Source organism: Pteropus vampyrus, unplaced genomic scaffold (assembly GCF_000151845.1).
Source record: "Pteropus vampyrus isolate Shadow unplaced genomic scaffold, Pvam_2.0 Scaffold262, whole genome shotgun sequence".
Taxonomy (NCBI): domain Eukaryota; kingdom Metazoa; phylum Chordata; class Mammalia; order Chiroptera; family Pteropodidae; genus Pteropus; species Pteropus vampyrus.
Window position 1 is genome coordinate 247,620 of NW_011889043.1, and position 20,959 is coordinate 268,578.

The 20,959-nt window shown below is 32.4% G+C and overlaps 1 protein-coding gene across 2 annotated transcripts in view; it reads left to right on the plus strand.

The window, feature by feature from the left end:
* AP3B1 (adaptor related protein complex 3 beta 1 subunit) overlaps nt 1–20,959 on the plus strand; it is a 219,935-nt gene that overhangs the window by 137,543 nt on the left and 61,433 nt on the right. For both annotated transcript variants that reach the window (XM_011375121.1, XM_023520419.1), the window contains exons 19-22: nt 1,436–1,592; nt 4,708–4,849; nt 12,792–12,864; nt 20,087–20,193. In XM_011375121.1, coding sequence (XP_011373423.1) covers nt 1,436–1,592; nt 4,708–4,849; nt 12,792–12,864; nt 20,087–20,193 — 479 coding nt within the window. The remainder of the gene's footprint in view (nt 1–1,435; nt 1,593–4,707; nt 4,850–12,791; nt 12,865–20,086; nt 20,194–20,959) is intronic.

Below are 20,959 nucleotides of genomic sequence, written 5' to 3' on the forward strand. Positions count from 1 at the left end.
AGCCGGAGTTCCACTCTAGCTACTAGAGGGAAAAAATAATCTTTCTCATTAGAAATTATGAAACTTTTTTCCCAACGAACTAGTCTTTTTAGAATAAACAAATTCCCTCAAGGACTTTACTAACTTGAAAATTTAAGTAATGATGCTCGGATCGAATTGGACCCAGATTCATGTTGAACTCCCATGTAATTAATTTAGGCGCTATAATTTCTTTTCATAATTTATGACATAAGCCAGTAGTTGTCTGAGTTAATTTCTACACGTGTGCAACTTCGATATCACAACAAGTTCAAAATATCCTTATTTAGCAGTTTTGTCTTCGTAAAGTTTGGGAAAAATAAATGTTGCTCTTTGTAAAAGCTGATGATATGAATGCCTTGCCATGATTGGCAGGCACCGTTGTATCCAATCACCTTTACATGTTTCAAATAATTTAATCTTCACAACACCTCTATAAAGTAGCTAGTATTATTTTCCTCATTTGCAGAGAAGGAAACTGAGACCTGGAGAGTTTGAATAACTTGCTTAGTCTTACAATTGGTAAGCGACAGAGCCAGGGTTTGAACCAGACATTCCAACTTGAGAACTCATACTTTTAACAACTACAAGCTACTTTAAAAGAATATAGGCATTCCCAGCTTTTTATTGTATGATACTTAAATCAGTCCTCATAAAATAGATGTTATTTACCTATTAGAATATTTTAACCTGAGGTTTTGTTTCTGCCCAAGAGTACTACAGTTTATCCTCTTAACTGGGATACAACTCTATACCTCTATAATCTATAACTCTATAATCATTTCAAATGGTAAAAGATTATGTTTCGTGTTTAATATACATGTAAGTATACTGTATGCATCACTTCTGCAAAGAGTCCTAGTATACCATAATTTGTATATAAAACACTGAAATATATAGCTCTTCAATGTAACTATCATATCTAGACCTACTGAAAACTCCTATGCTAGCTAAAATAACTTCTTAATTAGTAATTTTGCTTATTGCCTTTGAATTTAGAAATTTTTGGAGATGATTTGAATGGCTCATTCCCTCTCAAAATTTGTTCTTAAGAAGATTCAGTTGTTGCCTTCTTCTCTAAATAAAATTTCCTGTTATCAATAGAAGAATTAAAAATTATTTTTTCACCCTTATGCCATCCTTATGTCATTTAACAAAAAAAGTTTTGCCGTATCTAGATACTTATGGGTCTTAAATTCGGTTGACTTGGTTCATCTTTTCTTTGCTTTTCCCTACTCGTTATCAGAGCCCCTTATGTGTCTTACGGAGTCCTTCCACGCTCACCTTGCTGTAGGATTCCAGAGCTCTGAATGATTGGAGTGTGGTTTCATTTGTGATGACTATTGACAGCTACTTGTGTCCTCCTGTGTAATTAAATGGCTATGAATCAAAGAGCTTCTGGTTCTGTTTTTTTCAGAGAGTGAGTCTGCAAGTGAAAGTGGAGAACAAGATGAGGAAGGAGACAGTAGTGATGAGAGCAGCGAAGATTCCTCCAGCGAGAGCGAGAGTGAGAGTGGAAGTGAGTCAGAGGTAGAAAACAGAAGAGACAAGAACTCCAAAACCAAAGGAAAAGGGTAAATTATTTTGTCAGAATTTCCTTCTAAAAATATTCTGTATTTCCCTTTAATTCACAGAGTGGATTAGAAAATAAGTGTGTGCATTTTTTCCCAGATATTAAGTCTTGTAAAATTAATTTAAAATACTAGTTCACATTATTCTACTACTTATAATGCTTAGTTTTCATTTCGAACTTTAACAGATCTTGGGGCTACATTTTGAAAATTGGTATAACCTTGGAAGACTGAGTTAAATGATCAAGCAGTAGGTATGAAACACTTAATTACCTTTTGTAGCAATTTTGCTGAGGGCTAAAATTAAATCCTGCAACACTTTGCCATTATGTAACTAAGACAATTGATTTTTCTAAATAATGTTACATTAAAAAGATTATGATTCAAATATTAGAGTCAAAGGCTGTGAAGGAAGTCAGTCATAAGATATTTAAGTGTTAGCGCTTTTTAAGATCTCCCATTATCAACAACATTATCATGTATTAAAGTGTCATTAAAATTTTGAGTAATTGGGGCTAATACCTTGGATTGTAAGAGTCTGTTTTCCTCGCTGCTGTCAGCGAGTGGCCTCTGCAGACATGATGGCCCTTTCCCCGGGAGCCTGCTGCCCGCTCCCTTGATGAGCTTGCAGCCCAGCTCAGTCGTGGCTGACAGCACTGATTGGGGCGCAGTACGCTCTCTGCTCCTTTTATTACAGACAGTAATTAAAGCAGCTCGCCCTGCCACTTCCATAACAAACACAGCATAATGCCCTAATTATGACTTTATTAATTTAAGTCAGGATTTAATGATTTTAAAAGTGATTTATATTGTTTTTCCTGTTCAGAACAAATGAAATCTGTAGGTTAAATTAATACAGGCTTTTCATCATTGCAAAGTTAAAAAGCTAGTTACCAGTAAATTCTTTTCATTAGATTAACATCTGAAACTCTAAGCAGTAAGGTAAACAATAATTACCCATCAAAATGGAGTGATGCATAACAAAATAACACCTTTACCTTTAAAATCCTATCTTAAAAGCTAGAAGTTAAATATGTTCAGAATTATTCACTTGTTGCAACAAAGGAGTTACTTGGTCCGTAATAGCCTTTTCTTTGAAAGAAATTCTATACTTCTGGCTTAATATCAGAATAGCTGATTACCTAGATGATTTCCTAGTTTATAAAAAGTATCATTTCTAGGAAGGGAAAGTTTGGTTCAGTGAACTAAATATCTTTTCAGACAGGAAAAGTCAGTATGATAGAAATTTATAATCACGAATTAGATTAGTTTCATTATTTTTTCCTTCAGAAATGGACTTTTCTCTTTACCCATGTTTGAATTTAAAAGAATTGTTTATTACCTCAAAGGGAATCTCAGACGCTTTTGAAACCTTGTATTTTTAAGTACATGTTTTAACCATTGAATTGGGGATAATAAATTGCTGCTCTTTGCCAGAGGTAAAAACAACATATTGTTTAGTCATCACATATAATTACATGTGCTCTGAGATGTTACCATGACTCCATTTTTAATAAACAGAAATCATATTTCCTCCACAAAAATCAATTCTAGGAAATACTGATTCTTCCCTTGCCTTACCACTCTCCCTCCCCATGTGTTTTTCTGCCTGTCTCAGAATTTTTTTTAACCATTCCCAATATAACTGTATGATAGTTTTTTAAAGCTGAGGAGGTTTAAATACCTTCAAAACCATCCTTTGGTAATCATAATTATTTATGACTAAATTTGAGATTTATACTCCAAAGTATTTTCATTAGAAGGGAGATAGTAGTGTTATAGGGAAAATATGGTCTTTAGAGTAAGACAGGCTTGAATTCAAATTCTAGTTCTGCCCCTCCTGGCTCTGTGTCCTTGAACAAGTTACTTAACTTTCCTGAATATTATAGGATAATATAATAATGCACCCAGTAAGAATATGTTGGAATGTCTAAATTAGATGATTGGTATGAAGTTTCTAACTCTGCCTGACACAAGCTAGATTCTTAAAAATACATACACAGTAAAGAGAGCTAGACCTTCTGTTTTGAGAAAATAGCAGAGACCACAAGGAACCTCTCTTCCCCTGAGAGACCTTTTGGCTATCTTATATGTTATGCATTTCCTTGGAGAACTACTTCCCTACCCTTCTGTCTGCCTTATTTCAATTGCTCAACTTATGTGTCTCTTCCTTTAGGAAGCATTCCCAGTCTTGGTTGAGTTTATTTGGATGCCCCTCCAAATGGTCTCATGACACACTATACTTTTATTACTTACCATATTTAATTTTCAATGCCATCTAACTTCTCTGTGTCCTCCAGTGGACAGTAAACTCTCTAAGGGAGGCACATGGAAATCATTTGTCTGTATTTTACTAATAATAGTTGTAAAACTAACTACTTATTACCTAACATAGTCCCAGCACATGGTAGGCAATCAGATATTTGTTAAATGAGGGAGTGAGCAAATGAATGATCAGCACTTAAGTTGGATCATTTGGTATTTAAAATTTTATATTTGTTTATCTTACATTTTTAGTAAGACATTCTCTTCTGAACTAGTTAGCATTTTCTCTTATGTGTTTTAGGATCATATTTGGGAACACATGTAAGTACTTTTCTTGAACAGAAAAATATAAAATGCAGGTCTATTTTAGCAAAAGTAGATGTATAAATACTTAAACTTATGAAGGACAGCATTTTGAGACCACATTTTAAAATCAGCCTAAGTATCTTTGAAGCTGCTACTGTTAGCACCTAATATATATTCCTGATAAATCAAACATTTCATTATTATTTTCCACTCAAGGTATCATTTAATGTTATTTTATGACCTTTTGCATGTGAGGGTATGCGACGTGGTATAATTGGTTTTGAATGGGTTCTGACTTACTTGTTTATAGATAATACAACCTTTATTCCTATTTCACCGATATGTTCTGGGATTTTTAAAACCACTTTTTTCATCTTTTTATATACTAAAAAGAAATGGTTCTCCATGAAATACTCTTCTTTAGTAAAGGTTTAGTAAAGGCAAAATAGACAGATGGCAACCTTTGCCATTTGATTTTTTTTTAACTACTTAAACTTCTTTCTATAAAAGGTTTAAAGTTGACATCACATTTTATTATTATGCATAGTGATTCTGAATATGGGGAGAAGGAAAATGAAAATTCTGAAACTTCTGATTCTTCCAATGAGGAATCTAGTTCAATAGAAGAAAGTTCTTCAGATTCTGAATCAGAATCAGAAAATGAATTGGAATCCAGAAAAGTCACTAAGGTAAGAGATTACATATTTGTTGTAATCGAAAGTAAATATTCTTATAGCCTTTCCTAATTAAGAATAAATATCTCTGAAAATTAATGTTTTTTAGAAAACCAAGAAACTAGGAAAGGAATTTGACATCATCACTGACAACTAAAATAAACACTATCTTCATTCACCCACACTGGTGATTTTATACTATTTTTTTCTAGATAATTGCTTCCCTTATAACTCAACCCTGCAGAGAAGTTAGAAACCTTTTTCAACCTCCTCCTCTGCCGCCAAAATTAGAGAACTCAGTGTTTATAAGTGTGGCCGTTGTTGTTCTCGGCTAGAATATGACAAAGGAGGCTTTTGCTAAAGCGAAGTAAAAGGAAGTCACAGAAATAGTATTGAGTAAAAGAATGTAAATGTACATGCATCAGAAGAACTTGAAACTAATACCCTTTTAAAAAATGTTAGGTACTTTAAATAATAGAATATTTTAAAGGCTTAATCAAAGGATATTCATTCCTTAACTAACAAAAATGCAGTAGTTTCGTATTTAAAAACAAAGAACCACTTATATAATAGAATGATATTGCTTTTTGATATATTTTTAACCTAGAACTTTGTCTGCTTAGCAAAAAAAGTATAAATTGCAAAACAAAGTTATTAATATAAAATTTAGACCTAATAAATACCTTTCTGATCATTATTGATTGCTCCCTTCCTATAAATGAATCATGTTGCTGCTAGGCGTCGAATGCAGTAGTTTTTATAAATAAACTATATTATTCCATATGTAGAAAATATGATCAAATCTTGTCTTTTAAATTGAATTTGCTTTCTTTTTAACCCATTTTTTCATTTATTTATTCTGTGCTTATCCATTTCTTTAGTAAGCCATCTGAGTAGCCAAAGATGAAAATAAATTCATTGAAGTAGATAATTGCCCTCCTCTATCCAGAGATTTATTGTTGAAAAATAAGCATGTTTAAAAATCGGCTAGTATTTGTCTTACCTTATTTTAAATATTCTTGAATATAGTAAAACCTATTTTAAACTTGAATTTATATTTAAAATTTGTGTCTGTATATAGTATATAATCTGAAATTTCTGTTTCAAAAGATCATATAAAATCTTAGAGATTTTTAGGTTTATTTATATGGCCTCATATAAAACTTATCACATAGTGAGTTTGATATCCTCTCATTTTCTACTTAAATTATATAAAAGCTTATTTAAAATAAAGGAGCCCCAGACAGTAAGTACAACCCAGAATAAGAAATCAGTATTTTAAAAAATGACCAAACAAGAAATCAGTGACTGTAAAGTGAGTAGAATTAAAATTATTCTTATGAAGTTTTGTAAAAGTCAAAAAATTATGGACTTTAGTGCCTATATAGTATTAGAAGCAGGGCTTTAGGACCCCATCAAAAAGTCACAGAGGTACCCCTGGTTAACGACTCAATTTGTTTCTTCTTTGTCACAGACTTTCAGTAATCAGGTTTAATTTTTTAATAATTGAAAATATTTTACTATACAACATCAGTATAATGTTTTGAAGTATTGCAATGAGCCAAGACTTGAGAAATTCAGGCGTTACTCATATCGATAGTTTCATGTCTCTGTTTTGCTTATGTAGCTAATTTTCTTTATATTAGAATGCCTTTCCTGTCTATAATAGACAGATAGGATTGTTTTAATTATCAATTGCAGTATTCTCTACCTTGGAGCCACTATAACTATTTTTTTCTTTCTATTTCTTTCTGAGTGATTCGGAGTATACCATGCAATAACAAGTATACTAATTTTCTAATAATGGGCAACTCTATAATTGTAGAAAAGTCTTCCTTCCACCAAGTATTGTGGCTTCTGCTCTAAATTATGAGTAATGAAGGCAGATGGTAGGTGCTTTACTTTAATTTAGCATGACAGTATGTTAGTGCTGAAAATTCATATGCCTTAAATACACAGCCTAACTAAATCTATACTTTTACTCTTCCTCTTCCATTTCTTACCAATGGACAATGCGTTTTGGGGATATTGAGCATGGAAATTAGACCTTAAGGTACCTTACATGTATGGCTTTGCAAACAGTTCATTTTATGGTGGTCCTATGAGACGGGTTGTTGGAAGATAATATCTTTATGCTTTAGTTTCCTCGTCTATAAAGTAGAAATGTTAATACATGCTCCACTTCTTTCAAGTGCTATTATAAAAAAAAATCAAATGTGCAAGATCAATGTAAAGCATGGTATAAATATAAAACAGCAGTGTTAACATTTTTTAACTTGAACATTAATTCCATGCGAGACCAACAATATTAGCATCATAGAATACTAATGCTCAAAGGAACCAAAAATTTTTTATAATTCTTATATGTCTCTTGTATTTTTTCTAACTATTTTTATATTATTCAAGTTATAAGTCAACATTCAGGGATGACCCTTTACCTGAAGCCTGTGATCTCATCCACTTGCTGCAGAAGACTGAGCTGCCAACTGCTGCGAGCGTCTCCTGCCGCTCTCTGCTCCTTAACACACAATCTCTGTTACCCTCCTTTTTCTTTGGATGTAGCTCTGAGTAAGCTGTCCCTGTCCACTAACCAAAAATAAGTCCTGCTTCTTTCTGACCTTGTCTTGTTGATAATTATCCGCCTCCTTTGCACTTTCAGTCTTTTTCTCCACAAATCCTTCCTCTGCCATTCACAGCACTCAAGTCTTTCCCAGTATTTAAAGAGACAGGGAAGGAAGGAATAGAAGAGATAGAGAAAGTGTGTATGAACATGAGAGATGGGAAAAATAATCTATTCTCCGTCTACTACCTCTTTACTTAATTATTTTAATCCCTTTTAAATTGGTTTTCACTCCTATCACTTCCTCCAAATATTACTCTCTGAAAAGTCAGCCATAATCTTTCCCCAAACCTGGTGGCCTTCTCTTAGTAGTTATCCTTCTTGAACTTTTTATGACTCTTCCCCTACTATTTGAAACTCTCTGTGTTCTTTTCCTTCTAACTTTGACCTTTCAATCTTTTGAATGCTTCATTTTTAAGCCCTCCTGTCACCTATGACTGAATATTGCCCCAAAGTTAGTTCTTAGTACACATTATTTTTCAAATATATTAATTGATGTGAATTAATTTTTTAGTTTTTTTTCTCTACATTTTTCTTGTTGTGAGACTCATTCACTCCCATAGCTTCCGCTCAAACGTTTGTGTGAATTCTTTCATAATAACATCTCTAAGTCTCTACAATAGCTGTAACTCTTTCCCCCAAATTCTTAGATTTCTCAGGAGCTACTGGTTTTCCTAATATAGCCAGAAGAAGACATGCTCTACCGTTGGTACCAGCATTCTTTCTGTTCTCCCAGATCTGTAGCCCCAGGAATCCTCCCTCTTCCTGTATGTTTACACAGTTGCCAAGTCTTAGAGATTCCGTGTATTATTTCTCATTTCTGTTTCTTCTCTTCCTGCCACCACCATTCTAGATGAGCTCTTCATTACCTCACTCATAGGCCATTGCTGTTGGTCATTCTCAGACGCCTCCTCAACTCCGGTCCTTCTATACAGGTGCCAGATTAATGTTCACATTACCATTGTCATGTGAGTTCAGAAACCCCTCAGGATAGCATGGCCAAATCTACCTTTCCAGTCTTAACCTCCTTTGTGTTGCCTGTCTTCTAATTCCAGTGGACTGGTTGTGGCTCTCTTAATATGCTGTATGCCTTCTCATTTCTGTGTCTTTGTTCTTCCTTTTACACCAATTCTCTTATTACAAAAAATTCAAGCCAGGGAAAAGTGTCCCCATATCAGATGGTGATCCCTCTGCTTCTCCTAGTTAAGAATGACTGTATGGAATAAAAAAATGTTACTGATGAGAGGGTATTACTCATGTGGATGGTGTAGGGATAGTCAAAGACTGAGAACCACTATTCCTGAAGTATTTGTCATTCAGTACCGTGACCCAGCCAGCATATCCATAAGACACAAAACTGTAGTCACACTTTCTGGTGTCATGTTTGTTTGTTTGTTTGATTGTATTATTGATTCAGAGATGTCTTTTTTTGAGATCAGATATTGTCAGTAATAACCAAAGAAAATTATCTTCTCTTTGGTTATAATTAGTTTAATAGGCAAGCATATTTTTATGTTTGTTCCTGAAATATGTTTAATAGAGAAATATTTTAATTTGAGTCTAATCTTTTTAATGAAATAATTCTTTTGCCCCAAATAATTGGGGATAAAGAAAATTTGGCATGTGATCTGAGATAGATCACGGATAAGAGTGAAAAGACTGTTTTCTGATTGGTTTTCTGTCCTATTTGAGATATAGGAAACAAGTTTAACTTGTATTTTTTTTACAAGTATTTATGTATGTTGCAATAATATAACTTTTGTGAACATTGTAGAATATTGGTTTTTACTCTGACAATTCAAAGCCTTGCCTCTTTCAATTTATGTCTTTCCCAGTTTAGTTCATATTTTAAGTTCTCTAGAACAGAAATAGCATTTCACTTCAATTGAGATCTTTAAATAAAAGTGAATGCCATTAAGCAAGCTTTCTTATTGAAGTATGTATTATCTAATAGGAAAGATTTGTTTAACAGTTTAGACTAATTTTTAACTTAAAAGAAGTCTCAATTTACTTTTGTTTTAGAACACAGTATAAGTGTGAGCCTCAGATTTTTTAAATCAAATTTGTTAGATGACTTGAAGGCAAGAGAGTCATTAAATTGTCCTTGGTTGGTAATTCTAATTGAAAATATTTCATGCAAATATCTTGCCTTGTGAGGCTAAAAATTAGCCTTGAATTTTTGTTGATTTAAACACACAATATGGGTTTGACAAACTTTATCACTTATCCTGTTTTATAGTTTTAAATTTCAAACCTCTTTACACTGGTTTCCTCTTAGGAAGCATATTTGAGGCTTGTCATGTCAGATCTTTTTTTCTACTTGCCTTTTTTTTTTTTAAATCAGCATGAAAATGAACATGCATAATACATTTAAAAATCTTTACAGATATATTATTACATTATTGAATATTTTTGTTTGTATTATTTGGAGCTTATTAAAAATTTCCGGGATCTTTTATCTGTTATATGAAATGAAATATATTAAATAGAAATCAGTTTCTTTACCCTGTGACTTTGTATTTCATTTTGAAAATGTTGATGTGTTGAAGTGTATAATCGAATACCATTGAAACAAAATGGAGATTTGAAGATGATGAATTGATAACTAGGTATTTTTGTAGTGAGATTTTAAGATCAGTTACTGCTGTCCTTATAAATACAGTCACTCAGCTGTTAAAAACCTAATTCTCTATTTAAAAAATATACAAAAACAAATTGTCTGTGTTTCTGCCTGATCTCCTCTCAAGTACTAACACAATGGAAACAGTGGGTGATCCGTCAATGTGTTTGGTTTGTCAATGATGGTTTTGTATAAATATTGGGAGGGTAAGAAATAAAATTCACACAGTAAAATATGATTTCATCTGCCTTTTCTCTGCAGCTCCATGGCTCATGCTGCGGTGTGAAATTCTCATTTTACACACTTTGCAGGCGGAGCACATGAATTATGCATTGAGCAAGAAAAATCTCCTGCCTCAAGTCCTATATGCATTTACCCAGGTTCTGTCTCTATTACCAAGATGAATTGCAAATGGAGAAATGTTTGATGGAATAGGGCTCTTAACTTCTTTGTTTAGAATTCAGATTTTTATTTTTATAGTATATCCTTTAAGTATGAAAATGTTTTGAACTTACTATGGATTTTTTAGAATGAAAAATGAAATATAATATAAGAGAGGAGTACCAAACACATCATGAAGCTTTTTAAAACCTTGATTCAGAATGCAAGCCTTTTTCAATTCAGTAGAAATGACCATTATCTGTTGCTAATGTTGTATTTCAGTCACCCGTTATTTGCTGTTCTCAGAAAGTCAATGAAATTCTGTCCTTTTTAGAGCCTTTTTTCTTTCTGTTTTAGGATTTATACCAATTTCACATGCAGCTCTGTTCTCTGTTGTATGTGACCTGATGTGTATTTAATAGATATTGTTACAAACTCTTAGCTATGAAGTAGAAAATAAAGTATAGACTTGCCTCCAGCTTTAACTCTATCTTGATTTGATAGGTTTCTAATTTTTCAGGTGGGGAGGTTACAGTTCCATAAAGACAGTCATGCACCATTGTAGCTTATAGGAAGCTACACCCGTTGTGCTCAGCGTAGCATTTTGATGAGTCACATGGTGATGAGCTCTTTTTGTTATATTTTCTTTCTTCATAGGAATGATATTCTAGTTGAGATGGCATTTTCTTTCTCACTGTTTTTGTTACTTGTAACTTTTATATTTCAGCTTCAAAACTAACATTTCTTCTATTTTTTCCCCCCTAGTCCAAGAAATTGGTATTCACTTGAGGCATGGAGAGAGGGGCAAATGTTTTTAAATAACTAATGAAAATTAAAACCTAGCTAGATGATTTGTAGTTTTCAGTGGCAGAGACAATTATTTTGAGGAAGAAAATCAATGCTGATGTTTTTAGTTAGTGTTTTAATGACTATTATTGTGTGATCCTTGAACATATTTTTTCTGAGTATTGGCATAAGGGGAAAACAAGCAGAACTTAGAATCATTAAAAATGTTACCTAACCTATAATTTAGTGTATTGCTCTTGTTCATGTATGTGCACTGTAATAGCAGCTCTAACATGGTTGTAAGCTTTAAATGATGGTAATGTACCTTTTGCTTTAGTGATACCTTTCTGTAGTTAGAGAAATACTTAAAACATATTTGTAATAATTCCCATAAACAATAAGCTATAAACTCCTTTGATGGATTGTAAGTTATCTGAAGGCAGGGACTATGTCTTTCTTGGGTGTGTTACTTCCATTGCTTAGCATAGAATCTGATGTATATTAAAAATTCTATACACATCTGTTAATGAATGAATGAACAAAACCATTTAAGCAAAAAGTTAAGTTTTGACCTTTAATTTGAGAAGATTTAATGTAAAAAAAAAAAAAGGCATAGATTGTAAAGATAAGTGACCTTGACCTGAATACATCTATTTAACACCCTAATCTTTGTTGGTCTTTAATTGTTGATAATGTTACTCAGTGCTGCAGTTACCTTATCCATTTTTTTTTTTTTTAAAGATTACGCATTTTTTTCTTACTCTTTAAGCAAACTTTGAACATCTCAGACTTAGGGGCATTTTTTTTCTAGTTCATAGTTACCCACATTTCAAAAATATAGTAGACTGAATAAGCAGATCTGAAGCTGATTAAGAGGAAGCCCTAATTATGTACAAATATGTTTTGAAATATTTATTCTCCCCAAAAGAAAACAGTAAAGAAAGTAAATGAATCCTTTTCAACCCTAAAGAGCAGGAGCCTGAAAATGTCATCTATAGATTTTAATGAATACCTTCGGCAAAAGAAGTCTGACACACCCAGTATAGAAATATAAAGTACATGGTACAATGCCTGTCACACACTACATCTCAGCAAAGCTAATCTGTCACAAACCATTAATAATCTCAGAACTAAGCATATGTTTTTTGAGTGATTCTTTTTCTTAAATCGACTTGTTTGAAAATCATTTTTAAGAATGTACACTTTCTACCAAAGAGCCACATTACATTTTTTATGTTAGCAAAAAATTGTCAGATTATAAAATAATTATTTCCCTTTAATTTTCTTCTGAAGATCCTTGATAATCATTAAACACAAAATATTTTTAAATCATTAACAGTTTGTGTGGTGGAAAGGAAATATTGTATGCTAACTGAAATAAAAATTTTGATTCAAAAAGCCATTTTGTATAACCATAAAGAAGTTTAGTTTGATTCCCCCCCTCCTTGGAAAACTAAGCAGAGGAAAAATGCTTTTTTGAAACGTTTAGGACTACTTCATAGATTTCCTAAATAGAACATGCAATAAATAAAATGTTTCTTATTTTATAGGAGAAAGAAAAAAAAACGAAGCAAGATAGAAAGCCTATTACCAAAGATGTTTCACTTTTAGATCTAGATGATTGTAAGTATTGAAATTTAAATTTTTTCTTCTGTTTAGTAGCAGTATTTTTTTATTTTTATAGTACCTTTTGCTGTGTCTCAAAGCATATTAACATCTGTTATAAAAGATTTATAGATGAATAAGGCAAGAAAATTTTAGAAATAGTTCTTAGTATCTTTTTCTTTCCTCTTTTTAGCATATCAGTTTTGTATCACCCGAATAAGTGTAATTAGTCAAATAAAAGTACACCAAATTTGTTTTAAGACCTTTTGCTTTAGTAGTTTATACTTGTTTTAATAAATAATTACTCATATCTCACAACTTGTACATTGTTAAATGTTGGTTATGGAGATTGAGATAATTGAAAAATGTAAAAGACACTGCTGTCTTCTACTTGTCACCCTTTTGGTGGGAACAGAAATGGGTACAAAGCTTTTGGAGGACAGCGTGGCTATACCTATTAATATTTTAACTGCAAAAAATCTTTGTCTCAGCAAAGCCACTTCTAAGAACTTAGAACAAATATACTCACCCAAGTGTGCAAAGATGTATATTCGTCATCTCCCCTAAATCCTCCTGCATTTTGAGACAATGGAATTAACTTTGTTAATAGGTAGTTTTTGCACTAGAAAAAGAGTAACAACAAGAAAGATTTCATGAATATTAAACTATTATCACTTTTCAGTATAGTTTTTCCATGCTAGAGGTGAGATATGTTTTTAGATTTTCTTACCTTATAAACAGAACATAGAGCTGTCCTGTTTATATTATTTACCTGGCCTGTCTTCAGTAGTCATGGAAAACTCTTAATATAGAAAAATTAAAATGCATAATATGGAGAAATACTTAATATAGAGAAATTAAAATAAATTTAGAGCCACAATTGAATAGTTTTTCACCTATTAACAAAGATTTTAAAGTAACATCCATTATTGCTAAGGTTCGGAGAAACAGGTATTCTACATATGTTTTTGATAGGGATATAAGTAGGTGCAGCTTTTTTGAGTTATTTTAGCAATATCTATCAAAACTTAAATTGCACAAACCTTTTGACCTAGCCATTCTTTTCTGGAATTTATCCTACAGGTAAACTAGCAAAATCAGATCTTATTCCATCTTTGTTTAGACCCTTTAATATAAGGGCTCGTTTTTACACTTAAAGTCCGTATTCCTAGGTTGCTCATACCTTAGGTGATCTGACTCCTGCTACCTCTTATCTGCTCTGCTCCTTTGCATTTCTGAAATACACCAGGCTTATTCCTGCCCACAGCCTTTGTTCTGCTGTTCCCCCTGCTAAGAACATTTCTTGCAGATCTAATGGCAAGCTGCTTGTTATCTTCCAAATCCCAGCTCAAAAGTCGCCTTCTCATACACACCATCACTAACCATTCTTTACCGTTTTCATGACATTTTTCACTATCAGAAATTCTCTTAAATATTGTTATTACTTGTTTATTGTGTCTCACCCAATTAGGATACAGATTGCATGAGAATAGGATTCTTGTCTATCTTGCTCACTGCTGTTCCTAGTGCATAGGACACACCTGGTATGTAGTGGGCACCCAGTAAATATTTGTTGAATTAATAAAATATGCAAGGTTATGTATAGAAATTTCATTGCAGCATTATTTATTATAGCAAAATCCTGAAAACAAACAAAACATCTACCAGTAGGATGATATAACCATTAAGAAAAATGGGGCAAATCTTTATGTGCTGATTATGTTATTATGTATCTAAAATATTGTAATCTTTTTAAAAGATACATGTAGATAGAACATGATTCCACTTGTTTTTTTTAAAAAAAGGAATGAAAGAGGAGCTATATCCTGCACACAAACATGATCGTACATCATATATTTCTGGAAAGCTACAGAAGAAATAATTAACAGTGTTAACTCCAGCCTCTTTGGGATATAGTGCTAAATGAGAAACAAGGAGAGGAAAAAACTTTTATATTTTATATCTTTCTATGACAATAAATGTTTTACATACATATGTAACTTACAATTTACATTAACAATCAAGCACATTTAAAAAGGAATTAGGAGCAAATGTTTCACAGTACTAAAGTGCACTAGTTACATTTTCTCTTTATATTTGACTCTGGACTTATTCGCAGCTAAAATAAAAAGAAACCTGTAAAATCATATAATTTTTATTGTTTAATTTTCTTAAAGTACTTTTTATATGTAGAAACAATGTTTTTTCTTAAATATTAAATTTTAAGAATTTAAATGTAAGTTTTTTTTTTTATTTTAAGGGAAATTTCACCTCAACTTACATTTATCTTAACATAATATATATTTCTTTTTTGCTTTTGATACCCAAAAATTCTTTCTTAAAAAATCTTTTAAGAAATGACACTCACCTCTCTTTTTAACAGATCAATTCAGCCCATATTTGTGGTTTGTCTGCTAAGTGTAAGGTTCTTTGCTAGGTGCTAGAACAAGTAAATAGAATTTAGTTAATTCTCTTCAAGAAACTAAAATCTAGTTAGGGACCCAGATACGTGAACAAGTAACACTTTGTATAAGAGATACAGTAGAGGTGCAAAGTGTAGTAAAAAAAAAAAAAAAAAGGAGAGGGGTAGACAAAAAACAAGCAACTACAAAGGCCTTATGGTAGAAGTATGATGTGAGCTTACAGATACAGACAAGTGGAATGTTAGAAGAGAAAAATGTGATAATGGCTCTTAAAATACTGACTTCATTATTTGCTGCTTATTAGCCTACAGTGGTTCTCCATTCTCCATGGGAAGGAGTTTGTTGATCAGAAACTTAAAAAGTCACTCTCCAGTGGCTTGAGTTCCCAGTTGTGGTAATTAGATTAATTTTAAAGGTGGGACAGACACATTTCTTATTTTTTATTTAAGAGGCACATCATAATCCACAGAGGTTATTTGTTCAGTACCCAATGCATACCAGGAAAACTACAAGTACTGAATTTGTCTATGTCTTCATTCAGAAAACCTTCATTGAACACTTGCTACGATCTGAGTAATCTACTACATTGTGGAGATTCTAAATGGATACAAAATTGTTCCTACCCAAGGAATTCTTAGAGTGTAATGGCAGAACCACATAAATTGGCAATTAGACTGCCCCATTATAAATGAAATGAGAAAGAGAGATGCACAGAATGCCATCGGGTATTGGGGTACTTAACACACTTAGCAGTACCCAGATGTAAAGCTTAAACTGAATAGAAATAAGAATTAGTCAAGCCGTCGAAGGCAAGAGAAGAAAATAAGGAGAGTAAAGGAGGAGTGAAAGAACTTGCTACTACCTGAAATAAGCATTGTTTCTCTATGGAAGTAGCATAGTTAGCAATCCTAGCAATAGACCGACTCTACTAAAAACAGTCCAGTGGTTTTGAATAACTAGCTTGATACTTCCTTATTGCATGTTAAGGGAATATTATCAGAAGCACAGGTATGAGTCCTGGCATGCCCTTAAATCAGTTAATTTGTGTCTCATTTTATTCATTTGTAAAATGAAAAAAGAAGAATGCCTGAAAATTTCTACAGTTCCTTTAGATTATGAAATTATATGACTATTTCATGATATCAGTTGATAATACATTAGAAAATATTTATGCTAACATAATATATGGCCTAAAGATAGATTAGGCTTAGAAGTAACAACATGCTTTCTTTTTTCCAGGCATATTTTACGTTTCAGGAAATTAAATTATGTTTTAGTTCCCCATACCATGTCATCTCAATAGAGCCATCAGAAAGCAGCTGTCATATTCTGGTGTTCTTTTGTAGGAAATGTAAACCTATATAATTACACTGTTAGTACAGCTAACTGTAAAGTCTTTTTAAAATTTTTATTGACCAACAGTAACCATGCTTCAGATAAGCCTTATGATATGTGATACATTGTTGAGCAAATTGTGGTAAAGGCAGTAGAGTGGAGTAGCTAAGAGGACAATGGAGCTAGACTATCTGACTTTGAATCCCAGTTGTATTACTTACTAGCTGTGCAACCTTGGGCAAGTAACTTAATCTCTCCATGCTTTATCTATAAAATTAGAATAATAGTAATACTTTTTAGAAATATTAAGAGGATTAAATGAGTCGATAAATGTAAAAGTATTTAAAACTATGCTTGGTACATGATAAGTATTATATAAGGGTTAGCTGTGATGGCGATGATAATGAAAATCTAGCAGCAGCAAATTACATTTAACAAGTTAAATAACTTCATATTAAATTATTACATATTAAAAGTTACTTATTCTTAGATTTTAAAGTGAAACTTTGATTAGAAGAGTAATTATATAATTACTTTTTAAAATGTACTTTAATAAAGAAAAAAAGTGTTGTGTAGAAAGTTTTTTTAAAAAAATAAAATCGGTTTGTAATTCATATACCCTGGGTTTACATTCTGATATATCAGTTCAGATTCTTTTCATATGCAAATCCCCTCCCCTCCAAATTGTATCATACTGAGATACTGTTTTATCATATGCTTCTTTCTCTTTTTATCATATATATTCCTTTCCATGCCATGAATATTATTTAACAACTTTATTGTTAATGACTGCATGGTTATCCTTTATATTGTTGTAATAAATTCTATTTAACAGGTTTACTATTGTTGAAATTTTACTTGTTTCTTTTTTTTTTTTTTTTACTATCATAATCAGTGAAGCAATACACATCATCATAAGTTTATTATTGCATTATCTCCATGACTGTTTCCTTAAGATAAATTCCCAGGAGTAGAATTGCTGGGACAAAGGCTTTGAAGAATTCTATTGTGTGCAATTGCCTTCCACAAAGCTTATTCCAACTTACACAGTATTAGTATGAAAGTACCAGGTTCATTATACCCTTACCAATGCTGGATTTTGTATTTTTACTCATTTTTATTCCTTACTTGAGCATCTAATATTTTTGATAGATGGATAGATGAACAAATGAACAAACATACATTTAGAACCCACCTTAAAAGTTACCTGTTGCTTGGAAAGGCAACATATTTTGATCCAAGTTAGAAACCATTTCTAGTCCTCCAGTGGTTCTACCATTCATTCGTTTTATGACCTTGGCAAGCCTTAATATCCCCGTGCCTCAGTTTACAATGTCTTTAAAATAAATGCCCTTTCTGCCTTTTCGTTGCCATTATCTTACTTCAGTTCTTTTCACATCATACCTAAACTATTATAAATTCTTCCTAACTGCCAACCTGGCCACTCCTTCTTCAGTCTGCCTCTTATACTACCATCTGATTAATTACCCTGCAGTACCATATATCATATCATTCCTCTTTTGGGTAGATTTTTAACAGCCCCTTTAGTTTATAGGATAAATCTAACCCCCTTAGCTATCTAATTTCCTACCTCTGTCTTTGTTTACAACATTTTCTTATTCAGTAATTAACCAATTTCTTCCTTTTCTCTTCCTCAGATCCTACCTTTACTTAAAAACTGGACTTCATTCCCTCCTACTCATGAAACCTTCTCTTAGCAACCTGTCCCCATTGATCCTTTTTTTTTTTTCCCAAGTCCCTATGGCACTTGCGACTGTACAGTGGTTTTCAACATAGGTCTGAGGAAGCCTGGGGATTTGTGGCAATGCTTCAGGCACACTAAGGAAGTGTGGCCGAGAAACCTGAGTCTCCATTCCCTCCTTCACCCAGTCTCTGCTCTGCTTTTTCTATTGTATATGTTGAGATTTTATTTAAGATTTCCTTTGAAAAGTTTTTCCTTTTGGCAATATTATTTATGGACTATATTGTTACTTTTTTTTTCTTTAAGCATGTGTATCTTTTTTTCTCAGTAAGGTTTTAAGTTGCTTGAAGACAAGCATCTTAAACTTGTCTTTCCTTTGCTCTCCTGTTCAAGAAATATTTATTGCTAACTTTATGAATTAATATTTGTTCTGCCTAATTTGCAGGATATTATGAGACAAATGAGAAAAGATGCTTTGAAAAGTGGTGTCAAATTAAGTAAATATCATTTCCTCTATAGTGTTAAGTGGAGTGAGAATTTGTTGGAAGCTAAAACTTTTGCCACATTTTAATTTATTTCAGTTGCACAATTACTAAGCACAAAAAAAGTCTGCTCACACAGACTACTAGAAATAAAAACATGTGAAGACATTTATATTATGAAAGAAGTATGGTTTTAGAAGTGTGTCTAAAGTGTATCTGTGGAACAAAGAATGCACATATAGGCTAGGTTATGCTTTTCCTCTAAGTACTGTCTTAACAGTAGCAGTTGCAAGGTGAGTGAGGCAAAAAAGTACCTTCTGGGCAAAAGGAATAGAATATAAAAGGCTCAAAGACATAAAACAAGATCTTGGGAACTATTGATTGGTAGAGCTAGAACATAGTGGCTGATGAAATTGTAGCTAAGCTAGACCTGTATTGCCCAATATGGTGGCCACCAGCCCCACATAGCTACTTAAATTTAAATTGATTAAAAACAAAAATGCAGTTCTTTAGTCATACTAGCCACATTTCAAGAGCACATTAGGTGTATTTGCTAGTAGCCACCACATTGGACAGCACAGCTATAGAACATTTTCATCATCAAAGGAAGTTCTATTGGACGATGCTGAGCTAGATTATGGAGGAGTTGGACTTTTATTGTGTAGGCCATTGTGAGCCTTTTTAGAGTCTTAAGCAGGGGAGTAACATGATCAGCTTTGCATTTTTAGAAGATTTTCAAATTTTTAGATATCTGATCTCTAGTACATAGGAATTTTAGAATAAACATTTTAATCTAGCACATCACTTTTGCTGACAGAGTATAATTAGAAGGGAATTAGGTAGCCTGTGACCCTATAATTATTATGGTGGAGAATAAAATGGAACGAGGGTTTAAATATCCTTTTAAAACTTTTAACTCAACTGGAGAACTCTCTTGAAAGCTATTGTTATTCTTTATATTAGTCTGAAAAAAGAGTTTCTTTAGCTTTTCTTTTTAGTTAAGTCGCTGGGTAATAAATGCTAGTGATAAAGTTATGTGATAAAAATTTTCAAAAAATTTACTCAAGGTACTTATGTTCTTATTTTGTTATAGGATTTGCCATTATGTTTTGAAAGCTAAGACTAATAACTGCCATGACTTGATAATAACTTGTCTAAAACAAGATGTTAAATAGAATTGAGATAGATTTATTAATCAAAGTAACTTAATTACATTTACTAATAAACTAAAAACGTTGCTTTTAATAATGTAAATTAGATTTTCATGTATGTTTGCTAATTTGGGCCTTTTCTTGCAGTTAACCCCGTATCCACTCCAGTGGCACTTCCCATGCCAGCCTTTTCTCCAAGCTTGATAGCTGATCTTGAAGGTTTAAACTTGTCAACTTCTTCATCAGTCATTAGCGTAAGTAATTTTCAAAATACATCAGCTTGGTTTTCAAATGATGCCATTGTATCATTTTTATTAAAACACGAAGAATTGAAGTAGATTCTTAGTCTTGAACAGTTCTTCCTCTAACAAGTTCAATTTATATCTGACCTTTAAATTTTGTAAATATTTTTTTTAATTCACTGTACCCAAACCATTATCATCTCGATTTACTTCTGCTTTGTTATCATGTGTACATTTTTCTCTAGTACTGTTATACATCTGAAATATATATGGGTTCTTTGCCACCTTGAGTTAGTTTATATGAATAAATTCTGCCATAAAGAATTATTGTCTACATTAACAGACTTTCATTCTCATAATCATTCCATTTTCACCATGCTGGGTTGGTTTTTTTTGTTTTTTGGTTTTTTTACCATAAACTGCTAAAAATACCTGTTTCATTTTAAAATTCAAGATTATATTTATCTTTACGTTATCTTCCTACATTTATTTACATGCCTTGTTGTCTCTAAAAAAAATTCTTTAATGTTACTTATGGGGTGTGACTTGAAGGGAGGCAAGACGCTTGCCTATCTCAGAATAATGCCAAAACCATCAGCCTGTCATAGTGTCTAAAACTGCAATAACTTTTTCTATGTTAGTATATTATATCCACTGACCTTCCACTCTAAATCAAGCATACTGCCTTAGATGTATAATCTGTTGATATGCTTGACCTCCTGTTAATTTGTGTCAGAAATCTGACAAACTAAGAGATAGAATAGTAAATTCTGATGGG